We start from the raw sequence: 17,561 nt of genomic DNA, 5'->3' as shown, positions 1-17,561 counted from the left end.
AGAGAGAGAGAGAGAGAGGAGAGAGAGAGAGAGAGAGGAGAGAGAGAGAGAGAGAGAGAGAGAGAGAAGAGAGAGAGAGAGAGAGAGAGAGAGAGAGGAGAGAGAGAGAGAGAGAGAGAGAGAGAGAGAGGAGAGAGAGGAGAGAGAGAGAGAGGAGAGAGAGAGGGAGAGAGAGAGGAGAGGAGAGAGAGAGAGGAGAGAGAGAGAGAGGGGAGAGAGAGAGAGAGAGAGAGAGAGAGAGGAGAGAGAGAGGAGAGAGAGTGAGAGAGAGAGAGAGAGAGAGAGAGAGAGAGAGAGAGAGAGAGAGAGAGAGAGAGAGAGAGAGAGAGAGAGAGAGAGAGAGAGCATCATCTTCATCATCATCATCAGTAGCCATGAATCCCAGCATTGTCCATCATTATGATCACCATTTTAATTTTACTTTCAGTGGCGATGTAAAGTACGATTCAACAAGGGCATGAAGGTCCTCCCGGGACAACACGTTGCCTACAAGGACACTCTGAAGTGTGTCGTCAAGGTTGGAACTAGGGTTATAGGTATGTGGGATGTGTTGTTTTTATTGGAACTATGGTTAGAGGTATGTGGATGTGTTGTTTTTGTAGGAACTAGATTTATAGGTATGTGGATGTGTTGTTTTTATTGGGACTATGGTTATAGGTATGTAGGCGTGTTGTTTTTGTAGGAACTATGGTTAGAGGTATGTGGGTGTGTTGTTTTTATTGGAACTATGGTTAGAGGTATGTGGGTGTGTTGTTTTTATTGGAACTAGAGTTATAGGTATGTGGGCGTGTTGTTTTTATTGGAACTAGAGTTATAGGTATGTGGGATGTGTTGTTTTATTGGAACTAGAGTTATAGGAATGTGGGCGTGTTGTTTTTATTGGAACTAGAGTTATAGGTATGTGGGCGTGTTGTTTTTATTGGAACTAGAGTTATAGGTATGTGGGATGTGTTGTTTTTATTGGAACTAGAGTTATAGGTATGTGGGATGTGTTGTTTTTATTGGAACTAGAGTTATAGGTATGTGGGTGTGTTGTTTATATTGGAACTAGAGTTATAGGTATGTGGGACGTGCTGCTTTTATTGGAACGAAGTTATAGGTATGTGGATGTGTTGCTTTCATTGGAACTAGAGTTATAGGTATCTAGGATGTGTTTAAAAAATAATTTTTGGGAACTAGAGTTGTCGGTATGTGGATGTTTTTACTCTCTCTCTCTCTCTCTCTCTCTCTCTCTCTCTCTCTCTCTCTCTCTCTCTCTCTCTCTCTCTCTCTCTCTCTCTCTCTCTCCCCCTCTCTCTCTCTCTGTCTTTGCTGATTTTCCACTTACACAGAATAGGAAGATATGTGTATATGAAGAGCACAAAGGAAGAAACGGCAGAGTGACATTTTTAGTTTTTGAAAAAACATTTTTTTTTTCAAATTTAAATACAGAATATGAAGATGTTAGCTTTTTTTTCTTCATTGTTTCATAATATAGATACATTTTATTGTCTAAAAACGTTACGTATATAACATTCTCTAAAAGATAAATTGAATATATATACAGATGTTCCACCACTTCATCCAATTTTGGAATGTGACTGCCGTTTTTCCCCCTGTGCTCTCATATTAAAAAAACCTAAACCAATCACTAAACATGTTCAAAGTGCGTTACATGTGGTACTTAGCCAACAGCAACTCTTAACATGTGGGATGAGACATTAATTATGCCTGTTAGGCGATATTACAAATTTTTCCAATAAAGACAATGCTGTTCATGGCCAGGTACTCATTTTACATCTGAGTATGGTGAGAGAATGTGAGTAAACAAGGACTCAACTCTGCACCGCTCAGAGTGGGACTCGAAACCATGAACCTTCCAGTTCTGACTCATTATTATTATTATTATTATTATTATTATTATTATTATTATTATTATTTATTATTATTATTATTATTATTATTATTATTATTTTATTATTATTATTATTATCATTCATGATTGAAACTCATTGATCAACATTTCCTCTGGTCTTTTGTCAGGGACTGAATCACGTATTATTTTTATGTTTTTTTGTTTTTTTGTCTTTATTCCTCAGCTCTGTACAAAGAAGAAGATGCCCCAAACACGATGTATGCAGGAATCATTGCTGAGGCTCCCAGTATGAAGAACAATAAAAGGTAGTTTATTTAATGTGTGGCTATGTGGTCTAGGGGAAAATGGAGGGCAAACGAAGGAGGGAAAGACCTAGGTCTACTTACATTTAAAAAAACATCCTAGAATGAACAGAGATGAATCGAAAAGAACCATATGGTACCGTCAACAGACTAAGAGAATATGCAGACTTTTATCACCGCAAAGTGCGGCAGCCAGCGTCAATGAAGACGACGCTGGATAGTGAGTGAATGAGTGATGTGGTCTAGTGGTATGACACTCACTTTCAGATTGAAAGATCCTGGGTTCGAGTCCCACTCTGAGGGGTGCATAGTTGAGTCCTTGGAAAGGGCTCTTTACTCACATTTTCTTACTATACTCAGGTCTAAAATGAGTACCTGGCCCTTAACAGCATTGTCTCTGTCAGGAAAAAATGGGGTCATGTCACGTTCTACATGTTAAGTTTTGCTGTTGTTCAGTGACCTCTTTTTTCCAGAGCTTATGAATAGTTTCACTCACAGAATACACCTTAAATCTAATTTTAATTTTAAGTTTATTTTATTCCAGATTTGATCTTAAGTTCAGACTGACAATTTCCACTGTATAACTAACTTAAAATAAAAAAATTAATCAATTCAAATGTCTTTCGTTAGAATAAGTTACTAATGTTAGTGAGTAAATATTGGTGTAAGTATGTATGTGTATGTTCGTGTATGAATGTAAGTGTATCTGTGTCTGAGTTTGTGTGCATGTGTATGTGTTTGTTTCTTCATATATATATTCTCAATTTTTTTTTTGTTTTTAAAGATGAAAATATTATTTGTTCAAAGGCAACAATTAGGGTGGAACTTGATTGATTTGTATCCTTTGTTATGATTTACGGGTAATACAGTTTGATGAATCCTAGGGGCAGTTCAATCACCCACCGCTTCACTGTGCGGCCTTCAGCAAGTCACTTTGCAGCGCTGCTCTGCGGCTGATGCCTGGGTTATTCTAGTCTTCCCTTGGAATAGACCCTAAAGACAAATTTCCCCATGGGGATGAATAAAAGGAATTTTTTTTTTTTTAAATATATATAAATTTTTTATTTTATTTTTTATTTAAAAATTAAAAAAAATTTTTTTTTTAAATTTCATTTTATGAAGAGAAGATTTGCGTGAAATATTGTCATATGATCTTTAAGCAAAAAAAATGTCAGGCTTTTTCGTTTTTATTACAAAGCACATCCCTGATTTATAAACATAACTTGTTGATTCCCGATTGTTTCAGATATGTGTAGGCTTTACTATCTTCTACTATATATCTCACCATAGTCTGGTGTAAAATGTGTACCTGGCCGTTAACAGCGTTGTCTTTGTCCACAAAAATTGTAATATCTCCTAACAGGCTTCATGTCCCGTCCTTCATGTTAAATTTTGCTGTTGGTCAGGACCCCTTGTAAAGTGCTTTGCGCACATTTAGTGGATATTGTGTTATATCTAAACTCAATAGATCAAAAAAGCTCAATATATATCAATATACTCTCATATCTTTCAGATTCCTGGTGTTCTTTGACGATGGCTATGCACAGTATTGTCATGCTAGTGAGGTCCACAAGGTTTATATGCAGAGTATGTGGGAAAGCATTTTGTACTTCTCTCTCTTTTTTTTTTTTTGGTACTTTTTACTTGAATGTTTCAAACTATGACAAGATGTCAGCCAATAGAAAGTTTAGAGTATGTTAAGGAACGCGACGATTTCCACTAAAATAGTAGTGAAGTGGAATGGAATCTTCAATTTAATTAACAAAGACAGATGATGTGGATGTTTCAGGTTTTTTTTTTTGGGGGGGGGGGGGGGGGGGAGGAGAAGATGATGTGGATGTTTCATGTTTTTGGGGGAGGGGGAGGGGGGGGGGGGGAGAAGATGATGTGGATGTTTCTGGGGGAAGGGGAAAGGGGTGGGGGGACAGAAACAGTCATTCATTCATGATAAAAAATATTTCTTTGGGTTGAAAACTTATAGATTTGACCTTGGAGCTAATATGAGTGAGAAAAATAGAGTAAGACTTACTTTTCCGATTCAGCGACGTTGCGGTAATATGTATGAAAAAGGATAAGAAATCTTAAAGATGAAATGTACATTTGTATTATTGATTTTATTTTTTTATGATTTGAGTTTTCTCAAATTCTTTCTTTCTTCCTTCGATGACATTAGGTGACAATGTGTGGGAAGACATCCACCCAGACACCAGGTCGTTTATCAAAGACTACCTGGACATCTACCCAGAGGTGAGACTGATTTTTTCCCTCTCATTTGATATCATCATATGTAAATGTTGCTGCTCGAAGCTCGAAGAAGTAAAGATAACATTGTAAAATTGAATGTAAGCTTCAATTTAATATACGAAAACAGATAAAAATGGAGAAAAGGAGCATACTACTTCCTGCCCAACAATGTTTTTGTTTATTCCTCATCGTAACAATGCCACCTCCACATTATCTCATTCATCTGTAGTGTTTCATTCATTGCACAGGGACAAGTTGTGTATTATTTGTTAATGGACTTGTGATGATTCTATTGCTATTTGTCATTGTTACATCCAGAGACCCATGGTGAGATTGGCAAAGGGGCAAGTTGTCAAGACAGAATGGAATGGGAAATGGTCAGTAGGCTGCAGTTGTTATTGTTGTGGTGGTCGTTGTTGTCGTCATCGTTGTTGTTGTTGTCAATGTCATTGTTTTTGTTGTTGCCCTGTTGTTCTTGTTGTCATTGTCATTGTCATGTTGTTGTTTTTATTGTTGTTTTGTTGTAGTTGTATTTTATTCTTGTTGTCTTTCTTGTTATTGTTGTGGACATAGGAAATTAAATTTATTCAAATAAAAGTGTGAGTTTTTAGTCCTTTTCACTTTTTTTTTCTAACACAATTGGACTGGCTTAATTACGCAAAGTACATCACAAACAGACTGTAAACCATAGTCAACATGCATAAGATATCAAGAGTGCTCATTTGATAGAGCACTGGACCCACTTGAATTGCCCAATTTTGAATCGGAATGAAGTAATTTTATTTATTTATTTATTTGCTTAGTTATTTATTTGTTTATTTATTTATTTATTTGCTTATTTATTTATTTGCTTGTTTATATTTGTTGAAAATGGAAAGGCTGTGGATGGGAACAGTTCAGATGATAGATGCTGTGCGGCTATGTGGTCTTGTGGTATGACACTCGCTTTCGGATTGGAAGGTCCTGGGTTCGAGTCTCACTCGGCACATAGTTGAGTCCTTGGAAAAGGCTATTTACTCACATTCTGTCTCAAGTGTAAAATTAGTACCTGGATGTTAACAGCGTTGTCTATGTCGGAAAAAAAAATTTGTAACATCGCCTAACAGGCGTCATGTTTCGTCAGGGACCCTTGTAAAGCACTTTGAGCATGTTTAGTGGATATTGCGCTATATAAAAGCTCAATTAAGAATTATGTTTCAAGTACAAACCCGTTGTTAGCAAAGTACTAAATATAACACTAGGCTCATCCCAAACATAATACTGTTTTGAGGCGATTGGTCACGTGATTACTTTTTTAAAAAAAATTTTCTACCCGCCAGGTGGACTGCCAAGGTAATAGAGTTGGATGCCAGTCTGGTGAAGATGGTGTTCCAGGCAGACAAACGCACCGAATGGATATACAGGGGCTCCACCAGACTGGAACCTTTGTTCAGGGCACTGGTAAGGGTGGCTTTTTGAAAAAATTTATTTTCACAATGCTGTGCTCTTTCAAGCACATTCTGATGAGGTAAATTAAAAGGGAGGGAGGGAGGGAGATAGAGAGAAGAGGGGGGGGGGGTGTCCGTATTTTAATTTTACAATGCTGTGCTCTTTAAAGCACATTCTGATAAGGTAAATTGAAAGGGAGACAATGCTGTGCTTTCAAGCACATTCTGGTAAGTTAAATTGAGAGGGGGGGGGGGGGGGGGGGGGGGGGGAGAGAGAGAATTAGGATAAGGTAAATTGAAAGGGAGGAAGAGGGAGAGAGAGAGGGGGGAGGGGGATGTCTGTATGACGTATTTCGTCCAATCATATCGTTATCACGTAATTTTATAGGCAGTGTAACTAATAATAATGATAATGATGTACATTTAGTACAGCACTTTCTATGCAATTGCTTCTCAAATGCATCTTGAAATGGCAAAGACAATGATTTATTATTATTATTTTTATTATAGATGCATTGAACATACATATAGGAATCTCTTGGGGTTGACAATCTTTCCCCCAAAAAAAACAAGGAAAATATCTAGGCTGGGATTCGTGCCTGGATTACCCCCCCCTCCCCCGGCGTTAAAACTGCAATACATTATCCTTGTACTACATCCCTCACTCTTACACCTTTAAATACTTTACTCAACAGTAAAATAAGATAACGAACAATACAGTCCTTAAGAAGAGTATAATAGATATTCACAGTCCCAATAACTCAACTGTCGAGCAACTGGCCTCGAAAGGCAAAGGTTTAGTTTAGGTCAAGGTTTTTCCCTGACCCATTAATTGTCGACCCAACAGTGATCTAAAAAATCAAAGTTAAGATTAAATTTGATGGATACTACTTGACAATAAACTAACATCCTGTCCAAAAATTAGCAAAAATTTGCCTCTGTCTGTTATTAAATCTGATGGATACTACTTGACATAAACTCGCATCCTGTCCAAAAATTAGCAAAAATTTGCCTCTGTCTGTTATTAAATCTGATGGATACTACTTGACATAAACTCGCATCCTGTCCAAAAATGAGCAAAAATTTACCTCTGTCCATTATTAAATCTGATGGAAACTACTTGACAATAAATTTTAGCATCCTTTCCAAGAATGAGCAATAATTTGCCTCTCTCCGTTATTAAATCTGGTGGATACTACTTGACGATAAATTAGCATCCTGTCAAAAAATTAGCAAGAATTTGCTTCTGCCAGTTTAATAGTACATAAATTGGACAAACAAAAACACTGACTTCATTAGCCTTTGAATCTAAAGTACTGATTTGATAACTGAAACAAGTGCATTGAACTTTTTCTTTTGATCATAGGGAAGGAGCTTTGATTCTAAAAATTAATATTGGCTTCATTTTCAAAAAAATAAAAAGAGCATTTTCTTCCTTTTTGTTGTTTTCAATTATTAAAAAAATTCTTTTCTTTTTTTTTTTGTGGGTTGGGGGGGGGGGGGGGGGAGTTGTTTTATTTTAGTTATTTCTTTCCTGTTCTTTCTTTAATTGTTTAGAAAAAATGATATGATTTTCTCTTTTGCTTTTACTTTTCTTCAAAAGACAAATGCAAATGCCATTAAGGCAGCAGGAAGTAGTCGAGGTCGTCGTCTAAACCTGACGATGAAGCCATCAGACGTCCACAAGAAACCAGCGGTGGAATACACCAGGGGTGTCAGCAATGATGATGACGCAGGAGGGAAAGGTGGGTTTTTTCACTATTATTGTTAGGTCATAAATAACAAAGTAAATGTTGCTGCTCGAAGCTCGAAGAAATAAATAATAATGTGAAATTGAATGTAAGCTTCATTTTAATTACGAAAACAGATAAAATGGACGTTTCGGGTTTCCCCTTTTATCAACAAAACAGGATGAATGAAACACTACAGACCAATGAGATAATGTGGTAGTGGCATTGTTAAGATGAATCAAAGATGATGTAGTATTTCATTCATCCTGTTTTGTTGATAAAGGGGAAACCTGAAATGTCCATTTGATCTGTTTTCGTATATTAAATTGAAGCTTACATTCAATTTCACATTGTTATTTATTTCTTCGAACTTCGAGCAGCAACATTTACATTATTGTTAGGTTGGAAGGTGAGATAAAAATCTGAAAAAAGTGAGTATGAAACAGTGCCAGACAAAGCAAGAAAGAAAAATACAATAAAAAAATAGTCGCTTAAAAAAAATCAGTCTTCCTTGATTGGGGATTAAACCAATGGAAATTCTTTCCTGCTTTGAACAGCACTGGGGTTCCCCCCCCCCCCCCCCCAGATAATTCAGTTGATTTTTTTTCTGACCTCCCTGTCCACCCAGCAGTGAATGGATAGCTGAGTCTGTTCGATTTGGTGAAAGTACTCTGCGATAGACTAGCATACTGTCCAAAGGATAGCAAGCAATTGCTATTGTCCATTTCATACTTTAGAAACCGGGATAAACCACGGCTCCATGTCCTCTCTCTCTCTTGGCCAGGCGGAGGCTGTCGTAGATCATGGCAATTGGGTCCTGAGATTGGCAGTGACCCCATGACTTTTTATTCTCTGTTTTCATCTGGCACTTCTCCATACCCTATTTTTCTCATCATTATTGATACAAGTGCCCGCCCCACACTTTTTCTGAATCTGGTCAGAGGTTAAGATTTATGTATCTGTTTTAGTAAAGTTGATAGTCTTCCTCCTTTATCACTAATGACAAAAGGTCACAGAACGGTTATAGCGGAAAATATGAATGTTGAGCTTGTAAATTTAAAATTTAGCTTCAAATTAATGTCTTCATTGAGGAGAGTGTTTTATTTTCTATCTAACCTTCAACGTGATATTGGTGCTGAAATGACCTAGTAGTGTTTCAAGTGCTGTAAATCCCTAGATACTAAACTTCTACGTGCGCCTATGTGGTCTAGTGGTAAGACTCTTGCCTTCAGATCGGAAGGCCCAAGGTTTGAGACCGGCTCTGAGCAGCGCATAGTTGAGTCCTTGGAAAAGGCTCTTTACTCATATTTTCTCTCATCATAATCAGGTGCAAAATAAGTCCTTGGCCATTAACAGCGTTTTCTCTATCTGAAAAATTGTAATATTGCCTAACAGGCATCTTATCATGTCTTGTCCCACATGGTAAGGGCTGCGGTTGACTTGGGACCCCTTGTAAAGTGCTTTCGCAATATAAAACTTCAGTTTTTATTTTAAATTTGGGTTTGTTTCTATTTTAGTGGCGGCTGTGTGGTCTTGTAGTATGACACTCGCTTTCGGATCGGAAGGTCCTGGGTTCGAGCCTCTCTCGGCGCATAGTTGAGTAGTCCTTGGAGAAGGCTCTTTACTCACATTCTCTCATCGCACTCAGGTGTAAAATGAGTACCTAGCCGTTAACACCGTCGTCTCTGTCCGAAAAAATTGTAACATCGCCTAACAGGCATCATGTCTCGTCCTAAATGTTAAATGTTGCTGTTGGCTCGGGACCCCTTGTAAAGCGCTTTCGCTATATACAACTTAAGGTTTTTTTTTTAAAATTTGTTTCTATTTTAGTTTTTTTTTTTTTTAATTGAGCTTTTATATAGTGCAATATCCACTAAACGTGCTCAAAGCGCTTTACAAGGGGTCCCTGGCCAACTGCAACATTTAGCAATTAGGACGGGACATGACGCCTATTAGGTGATATTATACTCTTTATCGGACAGCGACAACGCTGTTAACGGTACTCATTTTACACCTGAGTATACGATGAGAGAATGTGAGTAACGAGCCTTCTCCAAGGACTCAACTATGCGCCAAGGCAAGGCTCGAACCCAGGACCTTCCAATCCGAAAGCGAGTGTCATACCACTAGACCACATAGCCGCACAATTAGTTCATAATACCAGATTGATGTGATTTTTTTTTCATCTCCAGGCACTGGTAGAGCCTCACGGCAGGCAGCTACTGCTGCTGCTGCTGCTGTTGCTGCTGCTGCAGCCGCAGAGAAAAAGAAATCTAACGTGGCTCGCAAAAGTACTGGGGGAGCCCCCAACCAGGGCTCAAAGAATTCAGTGTCGGAAAAATGGGAGGCACCTTGGATCAAATACCAGCGAAAGGCAGCCTCATCGTCATCGACGTCGACATCGACATCGTCCGGGCAGAAGCAAGATACAGCTAGCCAAGACAGTGGAAGTGGGCAGAAGCAAGATACAACTAGCCAAGACAGTGGAAGTGGGCAGGAGAAGGGGCGGTCTTCTAAATGTGAGTATTGACTATTGATTACTGATGGTTTTCTTTGGATCAGCGGAATATCCGCAATTTTGGTGTCACAGGAGGAATTTCCTCCTTTTAGAAAATTACATTCCCCCCAATCAGATGCACTGGCAGTAATGGAACAAATAGGTGCAGTTTCCCACTCTTTAGAAGTTAGCTACTAGAGTATCAATGATAGTTTGTCATGTCAATTGGGGGGATGGGGGGGGGGGGGTGGGGGTGTCATGTCAATTGGGGGGATGGGGGGGGGGGGGTTCATCACTTAAAGGCAAACGTCAAAAATTGTCCTCCTTTTAATATGTGTAAATCGTCTTACCCAAGGACACAATGTAGAAACCAGATTTTTCCTGATCATTGCTACCCACTGACCATGCTAAACGAACTGAAATTTGTAACAAGTTGAGACAATTAACCACTGAGACACAGACTAAAGCTAGGATATAAAAGAATGCAATGGTATAAAAATCTCAGCCAGACGACTAAGTGAAAAAGCTGTCCCAGCAAGGTTTTCCCAGCTTTCCTCACAACATGCGGCGATGTGGTCTTGTGATATGACACTCGCCTTCAGATTGGAAGGTCCAAGGTTCGAGTTCCACTCAAAGTGGCGCATAGTTAAGTCCTTGAAAAAGGCTCTTTACTCACCGTCTCTCACAGTACTCAGGAGTATAATGAGTATCTGGCTGTTTTCAGCGTTATCTCTGTTGGAAAAAAACAAACTATATTGCACTATATAAATGCTCCAGTAAATACTCTTATCGTGTATGAACTATTTTCCCACTGCCACTTCTTCACCCCTTATTTTTATCACCAGATCTCTGATACAGATTAACAAACCCTCTCCCCTCATTTTTAAAAATATTGTTTGTTCCTAAGAACTAATCTAGTCCAAACTTCTATATAGAGAAGAAAAGTGTGATGTAAAAAAAACAAAACTGGTTTCTATTTCATTGGAAGTGTAAAACCTCTTTACCTGAGGACTGGTACATACCTTGTGTAAATATCTTCTGGTTTCAGAGTGATGGTATCTATCTTCTGATCTAAATATATGCTGGTCGTCAATAAAGATCATCCATCCTCACTCTTTTACATCCCATAATCCTCAGAATCTGCCTGCACATCCTGTTACTAAATTAGTTATGCCACCTTTTTATAACCTATTCATTATCAGTACTCTGAAGGACTGGTTACATACACACTCCCAAGGATTTAGGAACCAAAAGAGTAGAGGGTTTGATGTCAAGACTTTTCTTCCCTAATGCATTGCAAACTATGAGAAATGTCGTAGAGGGAAATGTAAGGCTTGCTGAGAAAACCTGTTGAAGTGCGGCAAGCTTCGATTAGAGATATGAGCCAAAATCGAAGATAAAGTGTTTCCCATAGTAACAAATTTTATTCAGAAAAAAATTCATAACTTGGGTTCTAATAGACATAGAAAGAAAATTTTAAGTGGTAAATGATCAGAAAGATGTCTAAACCGTTTCATACATAATGATCAGAAAGATGTTTAAACCATTTCATACATAACTCAATTCATGAAATTTGCATATCTTTCTGGGTTTTCACAGCCAGCCACACATATAAGAAAAGTCATCATCATTGCCTTTTTCACCCTGGGTCAGGGTATAGACCACAGACAAACAGTTTCCATCATATGAAAAGTGATTTGATAAAAAATATTTTTTTTAAAAATGTTTGCTTATTGTTACTCATTTGTCTGATTGACTACAGCAGGGCAATCCAAGCAAGCAGCAGCAGCATTTGAAAGTCTCAAGAAAAGTCAAGACATTGCCAGCGTGTTACAGGAGAGACTTGCACAGTCTTCAGACCAAGTGGAATATGGTGAGATTCTTGTCAACACTTCACAAGGTTTGGGGAGGGGAGGAGGGGGACAAAGTGGTCAAGACATTGCACCGTGACCAAGGAGGTCAAGTTTTAATTACCACTACTTCAGACACTTTGTGTTTTGTTTTTTTTTAATTTTTTTTCTTTGACAAGATTATTAACCCTCAATTTGCTGACTTGGCACAACATGGGTGATTCCTTTTGACATCAGACATTTGTTTGATGAATTATCTATATTCTTTCATGGAATGCCGAGGCGATGACATCGAAAAACGCCATGTGGAAGGGTTTTTTTTTTCTTTTAATGTATAACAGGAGAAGGGAATAGGGTTTCCTGGGCCATCTTCTCCAGCTTGCTCCAGGTGCTTCCATATCTCTCGATTTGCCTCCAGAGTTGAATGCCTCTAGGCTGTTTTCAGGCCATCCTTTTCCTCTAAGATTTAATGATAATCTCACGAGACATGTGCCACCTCTGCCAATTGTGCTGTTAAACTCTCTTATACGAGCATGTATTGTATTTAATGAGTGATGAAGCTATTCACTGCATTGCAAACTAGCTATACCGCTCCATCTGCTAAGGGGTTTTGGGTTTTTGAAAAAACAACTGTAGATTAGAAAGTGAATATTATTTTATATAATTTATTTTTCATGTAATATCTTTTTTTTCTTTTGTAGCCAATCAGTTATTGATAATAATTTATAAACGCATATTGCTGCCTGAGATGTGAAAGTTCTTTCATTATGTAATATAATATAAGACAGACTTGCCCACAACTACGAAAAATTTGTAGAATTCCGAAATTTTGGCTCTAAATTTAGAACTTTATTAAAGTCATTAAAGCTTTATTGAAAATGAAAGTTTATGCCAGGTTACATTATCTAGATCAAGGAGACACGATCTAAGATTCACAGTGCCGCGCTCCCGAATACAAAGCCATGAACAGTTGCTCTTCCCTTCTTCTATTTGCTTTAAATTAAATTGAATTTTAAATTGAGCATTTATATAGCGCAATATCCACTTAACGTGCTCAATGCGCTTTACAAGGGGTCCCTGGTCAACAGCAACATTTAACATGTAGGACGAGACATGACGCCTGTTAGGCGAAATTACAATTTTTCGGACAAAGACAACGCTGTTAACGGCCAGGTACTCATTTTACACCTGAGTACGGTGAGAGAATGTGAGTAAAGAGCCTTTTCCAAGGACTCAACTATGCGCCGAGCGAGGCTCGAACCCAGGACCTTCCGATCCGAAAGCGAGTGTCATACCGCTAGACCACATAGCCGTGGTCTGTGGAACAACCTACCTTATCGTTGTAAATTCAGTCACCACGGAGCAGTTTAGAGAAAGGCTAATTCAATACCATACAGCACTCAAATATATCCTAAAGTGTGAAACATCAAAGACACCTACCTACATTTGCGACAATACACCAGAGGTAGTTTGCAAATTAAGAGAAGAAGAAGAAGAGGATTTTGAAGTGTTATTTAATCATTGTGAGGGTAAATTGACGATAATTTCTATCTCCCTAAAAACAACAAAGTTTTAAATTTTCAACTAGGCAGGTCTGTATAAGGCCATTGACCTATAAATCCAATAATATGATATGATTTAATATTGTTTGATTCCAGATGAACACATGGAGACGGGGAAGAGGAGAGACATTACTATTGATAACAAAGGCAAAAACAGAACTCAGTTTGGTAAGTTGTTGTATTCCTCTATCCTTGTTTTATGAGAAAAGGTCCATTGATTAGTTATGATATTCTTCTATCCCTTGTTTTATGAGGAAAAGTCCATTGGTAAGTTATGATTTTCTTCTATCCCTTGTTTTATGAGAAAAGGTCCATTGATTAGTTATGATTTTCTTCTATCCCTTGTTTTATGAGAAAAAGTCCATTGGTAAGTTATGATTTTCTTCTATCCCTTGTTTTATGAGAAAAAGTCCATTGGTAAGTTATGATTTTCTTCTATCCCTTGTTTTATGAGAAAAGGTCCATTGGTAAGTTATTATTTTCTTCTTTCCCTTGTTTTATGAGAAGAGGTCCATTGGTAAGTTATGATTATCTTCTATCCCTTGTTTTATGAGAAGGTTCAAATGATGAAGAGTCAGACTCACATATAACTGGCTTAGGAGATATTTTACTCAGCCTCCTTGGTTAGCTCCACCGCTTTCATATTTGGCAGAAAGTTTACTTTCACTATTGTAGTAAAGTTGAATTGAACGAGCATCGTCTATCTTAAATGTTGTTGTTGTTGTTGCATTGAATTGAATTGAGGATTACGATATTTTGACAAGGTAGTGTGATACCATGTGACATTTGTTTTACAACTGTTACAGTCATGCATCCTCATCCTCATATTTTGACAAAGACAACCATTAGTGTATTAAGGTGTGACCAAATAAGGAAGTGTGTCAGTGCATAACATAATCAGTCGGAAGGTGAAAATATTGGATTTGCATTTATTTTTTTTCATTTTCCGAAAGAGTATGCTCCCCAGAGTATTTTAATCTTTATTTGAAGTAAATCGGGTGATTTGTCATGAAATTATGGTCAGATGTATGGGAAAGGTATCCAGCAACTTTTCTTAAATTTCATCTTTTTCAACTTGACTAGCTGTAAAAATGCTTAGGCCACACTGTGCAGTGGTGGGTGATTGAACTTGGTGCCTTTCGGGTACAAAGCAAAGACCTTATAACTGAGCCACGTCGTCCCCCCCCCCCCCCCTATATATATATCTATTTTTATAGATTCTATATTCATTTCTATTGAAATGAACAATACTACCCCTTGGATAAGATGCTAGTTTATCCCAAAGTACTCTTTGTCAGATCCAACAGATCCAGCTACCCGATCATTGCTTGGTGTTTAAGGAGTCCGAAAAATATTCTCAGCTTAACCCGAGCTCGATCTCAATCCCTTTGTGTATGAAGATAGTGACCTACCAACTGAGCTATTGGGGCCCCCTGGTGACATACAAACTACATTCTATTTATTTCAGTTCCCCATCTCTGCAGTCCTGCATGTCTGGGTGAAATGGAAGAAGTTCTCAACGACCCCCAGAAGATGAAGGGCACCAGTCCACTCCTCATCCCACTCATGTGTTATTGGGAAAGGTGAATCTACTAGCCTGGCATCTTTGTGTGTGGCTATGGTGGTCTTGTGGTTTTGTCACTCGCCTTTTGTCTCAAAACATGTCAAAATCAAATTTGCTCGTAGGTCCGGGGAAAGTTGATGGTTTGAGTTCCGCTCTTGAGTTGGGCATTGGGGCCATTCCATGTCAAGTGGACCAAATTTTCGGAAATTGGGAACCACACCCCTTTTGACTTTCCTCAAGCCAAATATTTTAAGCTTCGTTTGTTATCTGTGTAGTGTAATGTAAGTCGATTTTGGGGGTTTAAATAATTTATTGAGTTATGCCCCTTTGTAACTTAAGATAGAGATACTTAGGTTCTTTGCAGGTGATTTTTACCATGAAGCACCTCAAAATACAAGGAAAGCTTCCATGTGCTTATAGAAATAGTGTATCAGCACAATATATCAAATTTTGAAAAAAATCCCAGCCGACATCTTTGACCGTTTTGAGCCTTGAAGTTGACTAAAATTTGCGATTTTGATGCACATGGCATAAGCCATGCGTTATTGTTTAAAAAATTATAGTACCAGACCCATATTTTTGCTATATTATGTTGGACCATATGTTATTTATTGAGATATAAATCATCAATGACCAAAAATGAAAGATTAAAGTCATGAAAAAAAAAATACTGAAAAATTCATTTTTTTGCCGAACAGCATGGGGAGCCATATTCAAGGGCAAATAACTCCAAAAGTTGATAAATATTTTCATTTCCTTCAATATTTACAATCTATGCTAAAAGTTGTACAGGATTACCAAATTTGAGAGTTAGCTTGTTTAATAAAAAAAAAAGTTCTAGCCTCTCAAAAATGGACCCACGAGCATATTTGATTTTGACACGTTTTGAGACAAAAATTTTTAAACTTGTAGAAAATTCAAATATCCATATTCTGAACTGAAAATTTGGTTTTCTTCATGTCTCATAAGTATCTTCAATTGAGCCAAGTTTGAGGAAAATCAAAAGGGGTGTGGTTCCCACCATTGGTCCACTTGACGTGGTGAGTCCTTGGAAAAGGCTCTTTACTCACATTCTCTCCCCATACTCAGTTGTAAAAGGAGTACCTGGCCGCCGTTAACAGCGTTGTCTCTTGTCAGAAAAATTGTAATATCGACTAACAGGCATCCTGTCTCTATCCCACATGTTGAGTGGTGTTGTTGGCTAGGGACCCTTTGTAAAGCGACTTGAGCATGTCTAGTGGATGTGGTGCTATATGAATGCTCATAAAATACAATTTGTGACCCGTCATCTCTAAATAGTGTTATGTCGGTATTGATTTGCATGCTGGAAATTGTATTTAAAGAAAGAGAAAAAAAGAAACATTGATTGAGTTCCTTATTGTTAATTGAAGAGACTGAATAGAGTTCCATACAGTGAATGCCCCCCACACACACACAAAAAGAAAAGAAAAGAAGAATCATATTTTTGATTATTTAATTTATATACTTATATTTTGACATCCTCCTCATCCCTATAGATAGTATGAAGTTGACGTCACTCAGGTCTTTGTTATTGCTTTTTGCCATCCGCGTTTATGAGTCATTCTCACTAAACTGTATTAACCATCTATAAACGTTCAAGGATACACATAGTTTTGTGTGTTGGTCCGTTATACTTCTGGATGGCAATGTTGTGAGCTTCTTAGCCAAGCGCATACTATCTATATAAGATACCAGATTGAGGCAGAGAGTCGCAGTTGATTTTAACTTCATTGCTTTACAATAATCTTAAATGTAGCAATGACTATGAAAAATGTTTTTTTCTCTTTTTGAGGAAAATTTTTGTCTGAAATCAAAGCCCTATCTCCACTGAGTAAAAATGTTTTTGAATTTTGAAATTCCAATCATAAATAAACAAGTTATGCAGTTTCAAATGTGTCATTTATTTGGATGACCCGCAAAGAGGAAAAAAACGCGTAAATATGGGACGCTTTTTCAGCATTTTTTTTCGACCTTTGGTTGTATCTTGCGTAATAAGTGGATTAAAAGATTGAAATTTGGCATTTTTATGGCAAATTTGATAGAGAAAATTATGAAAACATTAGAAGAGTTCTAACTTATATATAAACACACACAGAGAGAGAGAGGAGAGAGAGAGAGAGAGAGAGAGGAGAGAGAGAGAGAGAGAGAGAGAGAGAGAGAGAGAGAGAGAGAGATTGCGTACATAAACAAAAGAAATATCGAAGGAAAAGAGAAATTGGACAAGGGGACAAAGGTTACTGATAGAACGTGACTTGGAACACAATAATTAAACCCATGCTGAGATTGTAGATCATATTGCAATCGAAAACTTTTAACATTATAATTTCTTAAATTCTTGTAAATTAAACAGTCAAATTATCAGCTGTTTATTGAACCCAAACGCAATGGCAGACGATAAACACCCCTCTGCCAGTGAGACCGCGCAGACATTTTGACTAGTCATGAACTTTAAAACGAGGTCAACCAATCAGAAAGCGCTTTGCCACGACTCGCTCAGCCGCTGTTTGGT

The 17,561-nt window shown here is 37.7% G+C and overlaps 1 protein-coding gene across 2 annotated transcripts in view; it reads left to right on the top strand.

Annotated features, from left to right (window-relative positions):
- LOC144978676 (histone-lysine N-methyltransferase SETDB1-B-like) overlaps nucleotides 1–17,561 on the top strand; it is a 59,426-nt gene that overhangs the window by 23,595 nt on the left and 18,270 nt on the right. The window contains exons 10-20 of one of the 2 annotated variants that reach the window (XM_078925054.1): nucleotides 428–536; nucleotides 2,079–2,160; nucleotides 3,671–3,744; nucleotides 4,331–4,404; nucleotides 4,720–4,778; nucleotides 5,721–5,841; nucleotides 7,432–7,573; nucleotides 9,751–10,077; nucleotides 11,818–11,928; nucleotides 13,564–13,635; nucleotides 14,936–15,050. In XM_078925054.1, coding sequence (XP_078781180.1) covers nucleotides 428–536; nucleotides 2,079–2,160; nucleotides 3,671–3,744; nucleotides 4,331–4,404; nucleotides 4,720–4,778; nucleotides 5,721–5,841; nucleotides 7,432–7,573; nucleotides 9,751–10,077; nucleotides 11,818–11,928; nucleotides 13,564–13,635; nucleotides 14,936–15,050 — 1,286 coding nt within the window. The remainder of the gene's footprint in view (nucleotides 1–427; nucleotides 537–2,078; nucleotides 2,161–3,670; nucleotides 3,745–4,330; nucleotides 4,405–4,719; nucleotides 4,779–5,720; nucleotides 5,842–7,431; nucleotides 7,574–9,750; nucleotides 10,078–11,817; nucleotides 11,929–13,563; nucleotides 13,636–14,935; nucleotides 15,051–17,561) is intronic. The other variant, XM_078925055.1, reaches the window with a different exon arrangement.

This window comes from Berghia stephanieae, chromosome 8 (assembly GCF_034508935.2).
Source record: "Berghia stephanieae isolate SIO BIC M18660-M18661 chromosome 8, UCSD_Bste_1.3, whole genome shotgun sequence".
NCBI classification, from domain to species: Eukaryota; Metazoa; Mollusca; class Gastropoda; order Nudibranchia; family Aeolidiidae; genus Berghia; species Berghia stephanieae.
The sequence above is the reverse complement of the archived record's forward strand: the minus strand, read 5'-3'. Positions and strand labels throughout refer to the sequence as shown.